The 12,826-nt window shown below is 36.1% G+C and overlaps 1 protein-coding gene and 5 non-coding genes across 6 annotated transcripts; all 6 read left to right on the top strand.

Moving 5' to 3' along the window:
* Nucleotides 1-956: 956 nt before the first annotated feature.
* Nucleotides 957-12,150, top strand: dkc1 (dyskeratosis congenita 1, dyskerin). Its single transcript, XM_073824726.1, has 15 exons — nt 957-999; nt 1,778-1,839; nt 4,369-4,455; nt 4,785-4,876; nt 5,069-5,253; nt 5,351-5,415; nt 7,339-7,465; nt 8,714-8,844; nt 9,124-9,267; nt 9,351-9,471; nt 9,666-9,784; nt 9,873-9,976; nt 11,367-11,415; nt 11,499-11,660; nt 11,780-12,150. Exons 1-15 carry the CDS (start codon nt 984-986, stop codon nt 11,846-11,848), a joined length of 1,533 nt encoding a protein of 510 aa, XP_073680827.1. The 5' UTR covers nt 957-983; the 3' UTR covers nt 11,849-12,150.
* Nucleotides 4,499-4,709, top strand: LOC141293203 (small nucleolar RNA SNORD17). The gene has a single exon (XR_012340674.1). It is a non-coding gene; the product is annotated as a small nucleolar RNA SNORD17 (small nucleolar RNA).
* LOC141293192 (small nucleolar RNA SNORD83) lies at nt 4,916-4,994 on the top strand. Its single transcript, XR_012340663.1, has one exon. It is a non-coding gene; the product is annotated as a small nucleolar RNA SNORD83 (small nucleolar RNA).
* LOC141293193 (small nucleolar RNA SNORD83) lies at nt 8,561-8,640 on the top strand. The gene has a single exon (XR_012340665.1). It is a non-coding gene; the product is annotated as a small nucleolar RNA SNORD83 (small nucleolar RNA).
* LOC141293200 (small nucleolar RNA SNORA36 family) lies at nt 8,870-9,007 on the top strand. The gene has a single exon (XR_012340671.1). It is a non-coding gene; the product is annotated as a small nucleolar RNA SNORA36 family (small nucleolar RNA).
* Nucleotides 9,516-9,591, top strand: LOC141293194 (small nucleolar RNA SNORD83). Its single transcript, XR_012340666.1, has one exon. It is a non-coding gene; the product is annotated as a small nucleolar RNA SNORD83 (small nucleolar RNA).
* Nucleotides 12,151-12,826: the final 676 nt, after the last annotated feature.

Below are 12,826 nucleotides of genomic sequence, written 5' to 3'. Positions count from 1 at the left end.
CTTGGCCTTTGTAAATGCTTATCTGGACAAAGAAGAAGACTTCAGGTCTGTTTTATGGTCAGATGAAACAAAAATTGAATTATTTGGCCACAATGATGTAGCCTTCATCTGGTGTAAAAAAGGAGAAGAAACCTAATGTTTCTGGGGTGTTTTTCAGCCGGTGGACCAGGGAACCTAATCACAGTCAACAGCACCATGAAAAAGGAGCAATACATCAAAATTCTCAACAACAACATCAGGCAGTCTGCAGAGAAACTTGGCCTTGGGCACCAGTGGACATTTCAGCACGACAACGACCCAAAACACACAGCAAAAGTGGTGAAGAAATGGTTAGCAGACAAAAACATTAACATATTGCAGTGGCCCAGCCAGAGTCCTGATTTAAATCCAACTGAGAATCTGTGGAGGAGCTAAAGATCAGGGTGATGGCAAGGAGACCCTCCAACCTGAAAGAGTTGAGGAAACATGCAAAAAGCTGGTCTAAGCTAGGAAGCGTTTGGTTGCTGTAATAGCCAATAATGGATTTTCTATTGATTATTGAGAAGGGTATGAATAATTTTGGACATGCCACTTTTTGTTCAAATGTAAATAAAAGCTGAGAAATATTTTTTCCACAATGATGCCTCTTGTGCATCGTCTTATTTTCTTTTGGGAGAAGCCTGTCATTTCCGGTCAAACAAAAAACTTGCTGGTTGAATAAAAGTAACTTTAAGCCAGAATTTGCCAGGGGTATGAATAATTTCGGGCTTGACTGTATATTTTTTTATTTTTGTAGTGAAAAGGTTTAGAAAAGACAAGCGAAGAAGATTTTGTCGTCCATTAAAAAGGGGCCTGGTTGCGCCCTCCCGTGGCACTTCTAAGTTGTTAACGTTATGTAATCTCGCGATACTACAAATCCCGAGAAGTGAGCCCGCCTTTAGGAGAACTACGCATGCGTCTTCAGTCACACGTGCTGCCGTCCTCAGAAGCGCGCAGCAGTGAAGATGGCGGACATAGAAAGTAAGCTCACTTTTACGCATATGCGTTATTTTTTGTAGAATTTTCGTAATGTTGTTTAAAATTAAAGTCTGTTTTGCTTAGTATTATTATTTTTCATATATTATGCGCATAAGTAGTATTGATGTAAGTCGATTAATAGACGAGTGCTCAGCTTCAACCCTACGAATGGTAACGTTAGAGCATTTAGGAATGCGAGAGTTATTCTTGTACATCTAACGGTACTTAAAGAAATGTGTTTTACGGTCATTACTATTATTTCCACTAATAGAAGTAGGAAATCTAAGCATGTTTTCTTAACACGAGTGATCTGTCATTAGTTAGCTAGTGTAATGGAAACAAAATGTCTGAAATGATACCTTGCTCTTTTAAAAGACTATTAAATAGCTTTAATAAATAACAATGCAGTGAATGGTTAGATTTTATCGCCTGATTTAAGTGATGAAATATTTGTGAAACCAAAAATCACGGTCAGGTAACGTTAATGATTGTCTGTGAGAGTGTTTCACTTTCCAGCTCGTAACGTTAACTGTAACCTAACGAAATGTGATAATAGTGGCAATGGTTTAATATAATTTAACGTTAAAAAATGCAACGTTAAACTCTTTTGAAAGGTTAGAGCCGTATTTCAAACTCCACGTGTTCGCCACGTGGTTCCGCCTTAAGACTCTTCAACTACTGCTAACTCAACTACAACCAAAGCTTTGTGTGCAGTTAAACACTTTATCCTATATAAATGTTCATGATAAAATTATTTGTGACTGATTTATTTTATTCTCAGTTGGATCAGCTAAGAAAGACAAGAAAAGGAAGTCGAAGAAATTCACAGATGGAGAAATTGGGGTAACGTTAATTGTTTTTTTTTTAACATGCATGCACGTTTATTACTTTTATTTATTTGTCAGTTTAACACCAGCGGAGTGCATGGGTTTTAAGTTGTTTAGATGCATAATAAGCAAGCGTTTTTGCTAGCACACGTGGTGTCCATAATGTGATGTGTAACTGGGTGTGCAATGAGGAGAAAAATGTTTACATGAAATCGATTTTCGAAGATGAGTTGTCTTTTGATTTGCTTGCAGTACTAATGAAATATTTGCAGGGTTTGAGCAAGGCTTAAATTTTGATTTCCCTAAATTAAGGCCGTAAATGGGACCAGAAAGTCATAAATTCGTAGTCATGGGACTCAAGGCATAAGCCCTTGGTTTCACAGACAAGGCTTAAACCTAGTCCTAGACTAAAATGTAAGTCTAAACTGTTTCAACTGAAAGAAACTTGCACTGACTTTTTTTTTTTTCCTAAGCACATTTATAAAAGTTACTTAAATGTGGTAATTGAACTATGTCCCAATCCTGGCCTAAATGTTTTCTTTCTCTATTTTTGTCTGCAAATGTTCTTATCAGAATATTATCTATCAAATTATCTATTCAGAATACTTGAGATTTCCTTGATGCAAAATTAAGATATAAAATCATGTTTAGAGACATGGAACAAAATGAGAATAAATATCTACCTATAATAGGGTTTCACTTCTACCTTTTAAATTAAGTTTGTTTTTCTAAGCTGGTTGGCAGATGTTTTTGTTTAGTTTTTTTTTTTGGTAAAACTACATTTTTAGTAACACTTCATAGACGTCTTAACGTAACAACTGTTACGTTAAAGGGATAGTTCACCCAAAAAGAATGATCAAAAAAATTATATTCTGTTATTAATTACTCACCCTCAACAGAAATGAAGAATATTTTTGGTAGTCCCAAAGCTTTCTGACACTTCATAGACAGCAATGCAACTGAAATGTCCCAGTGTCACATGGACAACTTCATCAATGTCCTTACTATATTTCTGGGCCTGGGGACATTTCAGTTACACCGGTGTCTATAACGGGTCAGAAAGCTTTCAGATTTCATCAAAAGTATCTTAATTTGTGTTCTGAAGATGAATGAATGTCTTATGGGTTTGTAACATCATGAGGGTGAGTACTTAATGACAGAATTTTCATTTTTGGGTGAACAATTCCTTCAAGAGAAGATATTGGCTTGCTCTTCCATTCAATTTATTCCTTAAATTTCTTTACTTGGTTTTAATAAGCTCTTAGCCTTAAATTCTATCCTCATAAAACCTGAAAAAACCCTATAATTGACCAATATTAGATGTTCTTAAAGGAGTAGTTCACTTTCAGAACAAAAATTTACATATGTGACCCTGGACCACAAAACCAGTCATAAGGTTAAATTTGACAAAACTGAGATTTATACATCACATGAAAGCTCAATAAATAAGCTTTCTATTGATGTATGGTTTATTAGGATAGGACAATATTTGACTGAGATACATCTATTTGAAATCAGAAATCTGAGGATGCAAAAAAATAAAAAAGACTGAGAAAATCACCTTTAAAGTTGTCCAAATTAGGTTCTTAACAATGCATATTACAAATCAAAAATTACATTTTGATATGTTTACAGTAGGAATTTTACAAAAAATCTTCATGGAACATGAACTTTACTTAATTTCTTAATGATTTTTGGCATAAAAGAAAAATCAAAAATTGACCCATGCAATGTATTTTTGGCTATTGCTACAAATATACCCCAGCGACTTAAGACTGGTTTTGTGGTCCAGGTTCAAATATAATGTACTCACCCCCTTGTCATCCAAGATTTTCATGTCTTCCTTTCTTTACTCATAAGGAAATAGTTTTTTTTTTTTTGAGTAAAACATTTTAGGATTTCTCTCCATGTAATGGACTTCTATGGTGCTTCCGAGTTTGAACTTCCAAAATGTGGCTTCAAAGGACTCTAAACAATCATAACCGAGGAAAGAAGGGTGTTAGCTAGCAAAACAATGGGTTGTTTTCTAAAATTAATTACAATTAATATCCTTTTTTTTTTTTTACCTTAAATGCTTGTCTTGTCTAGCTCAGCAGGATGAGCATTTTGAGATTAAAAAGTATATAAGTTGTGAATGTTTTTAGAAAATAACCGATCATTTCTCTATATAAGACCCTTCTTTCTTAACTGGGATTGTTTAGAGCCCTTTGAAGCTGCATTTTGGAAGTTCAAACTCGGGAGCACCATAGAAGTCCATTATATGGAGAGAAATCCTAAAATGTTTTACTCAAAGAAAGAAAGACATTAACATTTTGGATGACAAGGGGCTGAGTACATTATCTGTAAATTTGTTCTGAAAGTGAACTACTCCTTTAAGAATTATGCATTTAAAAAGCTTTTAGTTGTAGTGTCAAGAATTGATGACTGAATTTCTTTGGTGGTACCGAAGTTAGTATTGTGACAATACCACCTGATTTCAAACCAGATGTTGGTCATCTTCAAAATCTGCTTTCTAATACTTTTTTTTTTTTTCTTCCCCAATCAGGACATTCAAGAAAGTGGAGACTTCCTCATCAAACCTGAATCTAAGGTTGCAAGCTTGGACACATCTCAGTGGCCGTTACTGCTGAAGGTCAGTGTCCATTTACCCACAGATCCTTTTACCAAGCGCACATGTGACATGATGAACGTGTTTATCCATTCGCTGAGCGCCTCTGGTTCTCCCCCTCAGCGGCCTTGTGATCCGTTCTGGACCGCAGGGTTACAGCTGTCTGGTTCTGCCCGGCCGCTCCAGTGTTCTATTGGGTCGGTCGCGGTGGGATCTGATGTGCTGGTGTTGAGGGGTCACACCGGTCCTGTAAAAGATGAATTGACGTTTCTGATCACACGTGCACCTTGGGTTTCATATAGTTGTTTCTGCTTTGTGTTCTTGTTGTGACCTATAAACCTGCTTATCTACAGAACTTCGATAAGCTCAACATCAGGACGGCCCATTACACTCCTCTGCCACATGGCTCGAATCCCCTCAAGAGGAACATACATGAATATGTCAGGTACAAAATCTCGTGAATGAATACTTGGTCTGACACAAAGCCACATGATGTGATTTATAGATTGCATTAGCACTCTGTGCAAAGATGACTTGCTATCTATCACCCTTGACTGATGGTTTCTCCAAAAAATGCATGAGTTTTAAATTGTATCTTGAGTTCCTACAAGTGGCTTTTTTTTATCCGTCCACCCAGGACTGGTTTCATTAACCTGGACAAACCTGCCAACCCCTCTTCCCATGAAGTTGTCGCTTGGGTCAAGAGAATTCTTCGTGTCGAGAAAACGGGCCACAGTGGCACTCTTGACCCCAAAGTCACGGGTTGCCTAATCGTTTGTGTGGAACGAGCCACGAGACTTGTCAAATCCCAGCAGAGCGCAGGTGGGTTTGCAGTAATGCTACTAGATCAAGAGTTTATGTTCACACTTTCAGTAAAATTAGTGGCCTCTCCTTACTACTCTTGTGCCGTTGCTTTTAGGCAAAGAGTATGTGGGCATAGTACGGCTGCACAATGCGCTAGAGAACGAACACCAGCTAGCAAGGGTAAGTAGGGCTATGTTCTGCTTTAAACAAGTAAGAGTTGGTCAGTATGACTGTGGATATGGGTTAATAACGTGACACCTATATTTTCTTTCTGATTGCATTTTATTTGTTTTCAGTTAAAATTGGTTTAAATGCATTAAAAAGATCAATAATGAAAAAAATGTGTAAAAGTATGGTATTTGGGATACAAATCGCCCCTGCTGTTGGGGCTAAAGGCACAGTAATTTACAAGATGAGTAATAGATGACTGATTTTTACATTTGTTGACATGACATGGTTAGATTCATATGGTGTATATTTTTTTTATGGTGGTTGTCCAACTTTGAGATAATCACCACGTTCATAATGAAACCATTATATTTAATGTTATTTATTTATTGTATTTATCAAAACAAGCAGAAAATGGTACAAACTTTGCTAACGTGATTGTTTTGAACAAGTAGGCTAACTTAGACATTATTTACCAAAAAATACATTATTTTTTGCTGGTGAGCCTTTTAAACCGTGATTGTGATGCATGATTTTATGGTGAAATTGTTATTTTTCGTGTTAATCAAGTCAGTTTTGATCAAGAACGATACACTGTGGCTTTAATCCAGCGTAAGCGTGCAGCAAAAATAGACTTGGCGCCAGAACGATTGTGGCACTGACTGATTCTGCTCTGCTCCTGCTACGCGCTGCTGAGCCGTTCCTGCGTGCGGTGTGAATGATATAATCTGTTAACATGGGCGCCGAAAAAAATACGCGCCGCTTACGTCCTGCTTACGCGTGCAGTGTGAAACGGGCGTTAAAGTCAAAGTAACAAAATATCATGTGGTGCGACCCTCTTTGAAATTTAAAAATTTGAAATTTATTAATTTTCTGCACTCTTTGACTTGACAAACAGTCAAGTTTAAATTGTCTGGTAATGTCACCAATAACCACTAACAGTATTATGTTAGAATTTTTGAAATCTAAATCACTGCTATATTATGCATCAGTGAATGGTATTTTTAAAACTTTTGAGTTTTATGCAATTAAAAATGAAAAAATGTTTCTATTAAGCAGGCGACTGAAATTATAGTACAAAAATTAGAATTATTTACAAAAAATTCAAGAAATGCAAATACTTTATTTCTAAGCACTTTAATTTAGAAGAGGTTAAGTAATTCTAATTTATAAGTTTTTTTTTTTTTTTAAGCTTTAAAAAAACATTACAGTTTGATTTAAAATTAAGTTTCTGCACTATTTGAAATGATTTCCAAAGTGATTTGTGATCTTGCATAAAATTGCAAAGCGGTTTTATATTTCCATAATATTCAAACAAACTTTGTCTTTCAACTTATGTTGAAATCCATACATAGATTTCTAAACACTTTTTTAATTATTCAGAACATCTAAAAAAAAATCTTAAGGAGATTAATTAATTTTAATATCACGGTTGCACCAAAGGTTTTTTTAAACATTTAAAAAAAACAATCACTTAATTAAACATTTTAATATGAATTTGTATACACAACATTAAAGTTTAAACAATTACAATATATATATATATATATATATATATATTTTTTTTAATTACCCTGTCAAATCCCTGTACATCAATGACCCATATATATCTATCTCTATATATATGTAATAAGCTCAGTCAGTAGCGCTTGTGTCATGTTGCTTACAGCAGTTCACTGTTGTATGTGAGATGATGAATGTGTTTTATCCATTCTCTGAGTGTCTCCGGGCCGCCTCTCTCTCTGGTCTCCTGCTCTCTGCTGCAGCGTTCTGCTGTAGCCGTTGGTCTGGAGGCTCACGTAGGTTTGGAGGGCCTGGTTTCACGAAAGAAGAGCTGACACTTCTGAACACATACACATGGACCCTGTGTGACTGTAAATGACTGCGGGAAGTCTAAGGGAGAGATTTTTCAATGTTTTGTGCTTTTCTCCGCAGGCTCTGGAGTGTTTGACAGGAGCCCTTTTCCAAAGGCCTCCGCTCATCGCCGCTGTGAAGCGCCAACTGCGAGTGCGAACCATCTATGAAAGCAAGCTTATTGAATATGATCCAGAGAGACGATTAGGTAGAAACTTTTAAACCCTTTTGTTGAAGTTGACATGACATCTGCTAAAAAATAAGGCTGGGTGATAAAATTAGACATTAGGGAAAATCTCTGCCTAGATGTTTTTACGCAGCGGATTCATGGATGTTTTTTTATACATGTGATTAACATAAAATAAGAACATTTTGAACTTCATCCGCCAGAACTCCATGTCACTTCAACTTTACACAGTTTTGTTTGAGAATAATCTAAAATGCTTTCAAACACACTGAAACTCAAAAGATTTTCACCACAAAGCACCTGAAGTTCGGTTGAAGTTATTGCAAAAATACAATATTTTACAATATGGAGGCATTTGTTAACATGAATGTATTAACTAACATGAACAATACAAAAAATAAAAAGTCATTTATTGTTTGTTCATGCAAGTTCACAGTGCATTAATGTTAAACAACTTGTGATTAATAATGAATTAGTAAATGCTAAAATTATTAAATGCTGTGGAAGTATTGTTCATTCTTAGTTCAATGAATAAACCTTATTGTAATGTAACCATAATTACAATTACAGAATGTTATAAATGTATGCAAAAAATACAAGGTAGTTTTTCATCTATTTTAATTTATATGGTTTGTTCCGACAAAAAAAGCAGTGTTTTTGTAGTAAATTTTTTACATTTTTAAAAGTTTGCTAGGTTAGGTTTTTGTTAATTTGTTTTTATTAGACACCATTTTAACTTTAATTGTGTGTTTAATCAAGCATAGAATCTAGGAAAACCTTGAAGAGGTTATATAGGGCCCTAAAAAGTTTTCAAAATCTAAGAAACGTGGAAAAAATTAAAATAAACTAGAAGCATTGGGTGTAATGCATTACAAGTTACTTGAATAAGGTGATCAGATTTTTTTTTTCACGTAACTAGTAAAGTAAAAGACCTTTACAGTTTTCAAAAAATATAACTTTTGGTTTTAACAAAACAAACTATTCTAGGTGACAAAAAGTAACTTTCCGGTACGTTTCATAAGTAATTTTTTTTTTTTTTTTTAATGGAGTAAATGCTTTACTTTTTATTACCCAGCCCTATTGTGAATGTGGTTTCATGTTGACTTTTGTTTTGAAGCCACATGATGAGTTGTGTAGATTTGCATTAGCACTCTGTGCAAAGATGACCAGCTATCTATCACCCATAACTGATGGCTTTCATGCACTATAGTGACTTTGTTTGCAAAGTGCAAGATTGTGAGTAATTGCATGTTCTCAAATGGTGTGCAGGTGTTTTCTGGGTGAGCTGTGAAGCTGGCACATACATTAGGACTCTCTGTGTTCACATGGGTCTGCTGTTGGGAGTCGGCGGTCAGATGCAAGAGCTGCGAAGAGTCCGCTCTGGAGTGCTGGGCGAAATGGTACGTCGAAGTCTGAAGTCTGCAGATCCAAAGTGTTGAGTTCAGTTCTGGGCTTTCTCCCCAGTTCTGCTAATTTATCTTTGGTAAAGAAAATGGCTGGCGGATAATAGAAACATGAAGTGGTTATACATTGATCACCTTCATCAAACTTCAGCCTACATTTTTTCTTTTGCATTTTAAGGTCATTTGCAATGCTTTTAAAGAGCACCTAGTGATGGGTGAAACAAATCTTTTTGAAACCGAATCAATTATACTGATAGCAGTGTTTGTTTCTCCAAGGATAACATGGTGACCATGCATGACGTGTTGGACGCCCAATGGCAGTTTGACCACAACAAAGATGAGACTTACCTTAGGAGAGTGATCTACCCTCTGGAAAAACTCCTCATCTCCCATAAAAGGATTGTCATGAAAGATAGCGCTGTATGAAAACTCAATTATTACGCATTTTAACATTTCAGACCTGCTTAGAAGTTATCCTAATGATGCTTTGTTTTTTGTAACAGGTGAACGCTATATGTTACGGCGCTAAAATCATGTTACCAGGAGTCCTGCGGTATGAAGATGGCATAGAAGTGAATCAAGATATAGTCATTGTAACTACTAAAGGAGAAGCCATTTGTACAGGTAAGTGTTAAGATAACTCTCAGCTCCAGCATGCACTTTTCTAAGCCATATGATGTGAAATAGATTGCATTAGCATTACTGCAAAGATGACCGTCTATCTATCACCCTAGACTGATGGCTATGTGAAATACTGGCCAAGCTACAACCACATGTCTTTTTGCAGATTTTAATTGTCATTTGGCTTTTTTCCTCAGCGGTTGCTCTGATGACAACAGCCGTCATATCCACATGTGATCACGGTGTTGTCGCCAAAATCAAGAGGGTTATTATGGAGCGAGACACGTATCCACGTAAATGGGGCCTTGGACCAAAGGTAAGAAATATTCAGAATCGCACTCCTTATTGGTGAATTCAGTGATCACATGCATTAACAAAATCATGTGCTGACTCTCGTGTTTCAGGCTGGTCAGAAGAAAATGATGATCCAAAAAGGACTTCTAGACAAACATGGCAAACCAAATGGCAGCACCCCTGCAGACTGGAAAGAGAGCTACGTAGACTACAGGTACTTATAAAGATCTCAAAACTTTTAAAGATTTTTACAACAGCAGTAACAATAGTGCATTGTGCATTTTCAAATAGGTAGTAAATTGCAAGGAAGTCTATAAACTTGTTTCAATGAAATTTAAGAGTTAGTTCCTGTTGCATCAAAAGAACCTTGTAATGGCATGAATGGATGCGTTGCACAACTAACAGCTCTGTTTTGATGGGAAATGGTGTTTATTGCATTTGATGCCATTGTGCTTTAGGGAATATTTGCACAGAGTGTTCAGAGGCAGCATTAATGTTTTTACACTGCACTTTTTTTTTTTCCCTTATTACTCCCAAAATATAAATTTCATGATAATTTACTCTCCCCCATGTCATCCAAGATATCCATGTCTGTCTTTGGTTGCGAATAAATGATTTTTGTTCAACTTAATTTCTTTGACTAAAAGTAGGGCTGCCACTAACAACTCTTATTATATATTTATTTATATCCAATAGTCTATCGACAAATTAATCGATTAATCTAAACAAATTTCCCACATAAAATCAACAGTTTTACTTAAGAGCGTTTCATTTATAATAAAATCAATTAATTGGAAATGCTTCGATTATTTAAGTTTAATGGAACCGTTCAAATGGAATCCAGAAGAAGAAAAAACTACATATATAATAGAACATAAAACAATGTTTTTATTGCACAAAACTGTTGAAATGCATGTTTTATAAAGAATAGAGCTAAAGTACATTACACATTACTAAGGCCTGCGGAGGGCACCAACAGCCCGCGCAATCTAATCCTTGTTTAATATCGACTAAACATTTAAGTCAAATGTCCACTTTAATCTTTAATATTTGGCCTTATCTTTACCACATAAATGCTATAGCCACAGTAATGAATATGTGGACATCAAAACAAGCACAAAAACCCATATAGGAGCACTTTAGCCATCATATCTTAAATTTTTGGGCATGTAACTGAATTTGTAAGGTGCATCACACAGTAGTCTTGCATCATGTTTATGAGCAAGTGCTTCATGTGGGTGCATTAATTTGAGCTTTTTTCCCCATAATTATTTGCATAAGACCTCAAATAAAATCCCAACTTCTGAAAGCCTAAAACATGCCTGAAGGTGCTTATAAACTGACTTGGCAACTCTGGTGACTGTGAGTTTGCCTGTTTCTTAGCATCAAGCTTAAAGTACATGTCAAGAAATTATGTAATGCCGTATAAAGTTTACGAAAGGCACAGCAAGACAATGTATCTGTGAACACTTTCATTTTTAATGGTGGACTTGCATGCAATTCCTAAAGCGCCCACAAGAAGGTGCAAATCGTCAGTGGACCAGATATTTCAAAACAGATCGGGTTAAGGAAAACAATTAATTTGGTGGTTTTTCTTCTCCTAGCACGCCAAAGGGGAAAAAGACTGAAGAGGCTGCTCAGACACTATCAAAGGTACGATTTCTGAAGTGCATGGATACACTTGCACTTTTTCATATTTGATATGGCGTTAATTAGAGTTATCCATGATTTTGTAGAGGAAGCGAGATGAGAGCGGAAGCGAAAGTGATGCAGCGGCTGCTCAAGAGACAAAGACAGAAGAAGAAATCAAGAAGGAGAAGAAGAAAAAGAAGAAAGAGAAGAAATTGAAGCTAGCGGAAGAGACAGCGGCTGAGGCTCCAGCAGAGGAAGAAACCGAGGTGAGCAGAATTTGCTTTGGGTGAAATGCAAAATAAGAGAAATATTAACGCAGAATCTGTTTTATTTCTTCCCTGGCATCTTGTTTGATGGCACTAATTCTAAACAATCTTTTACACAGGTTACGGAGAGTGGAAAGAAAAAGAAAAAGAAGAAAAAATCTAAAGATACCGAGGGAAGCTCAGAATGAACAGAGACTCGTGTGATATTGCACCAGTAAATTTAATAGCAGACTTGTTGAATGGAAGCTCATTTTCACGGCAGCGTTCCAGAGTTGTGGACAACGGGTCGGTCAAAGGCCAAGAGTTTGCTTGTAAATGGATGCGGTTATGTTTCTTTTTTTCCTTATATTGTGAAAATGAAATCCATATTGCCTGGGTTTATACATGTATTTGAATGGAGTTTTTTTTTTATTGTAAATAGAGAAATTGTAATCCTGTAAGCAAATGAAACATGACTTGACTTTTTACAAAAAAACAAAACAAACAAAAATGCCTCTTTCTTTGTGCTTCAATATTTTTACAGTTGGCTTGTAGACAAATGTGCATTCAGTGGTTGCTGGGAGCCAGACGTTTATACAAATTGCTGCAAACTTCAGTCTCTTACAAGTGTGATTGGAAATTTAACAGTAGCTGTGTTTCCATTTATTATCCAGGGGGTTGGTGTTGTGGACTTTCCTACTGGTGCAGGGATGTGAGGGAGGCAGAGCGAAAGTCCACAACACCAAACCCCTGACGGTGATTGGTTGGAACACTGTTTGCTTTGCTGTGGAATTGTTGGTAGCACCGATTGCTTTTTTTTTTGGCATATCTCGGACCCTAGGCTGACCACAGAGACGCTTTGCTTTTTTTTTTTTTTTTTACAGCCAATTTATGGGGCAGGCAGCGAGCGGATCATGAAGAAAGGTCAGCTGAATTTGACACTTTGTTTCAGGCTTGAAATCGCTTATACAAACTTTATAAGACTTTTTTTAATTACAAATGTGCAGAATTGAAATAGTTTATCTGAAAATATTGTTTGAATTTACAGTTTATTGAAATATAAAGCTGTGTAAATCTTGAATAACTAGCAACACGGTAGCAAAAAGGTAGAAAGAAGCAAACAAGTGACTTGATTCTGTTGGAGTGTTCATAATTCATGAAATCAAGAATTTAGCCAAATCTGTTTA

The sequence above is a fragment of the Garra rufa genome, chromosome 19 (assembly GCF_049309525.1).
Source record: "Garra rufa chromosome 19, GarRuf1.0, whole genome shotgun sequence".
NCBI lineage: Eukaryota > Metazoa > Chordata > Actinopteri > Cypriniformes > Cyprinidae > Garra > Garra rufa.
This window is presented reverse-complemented; position numbering and strand designations above follow the sequence as displayed.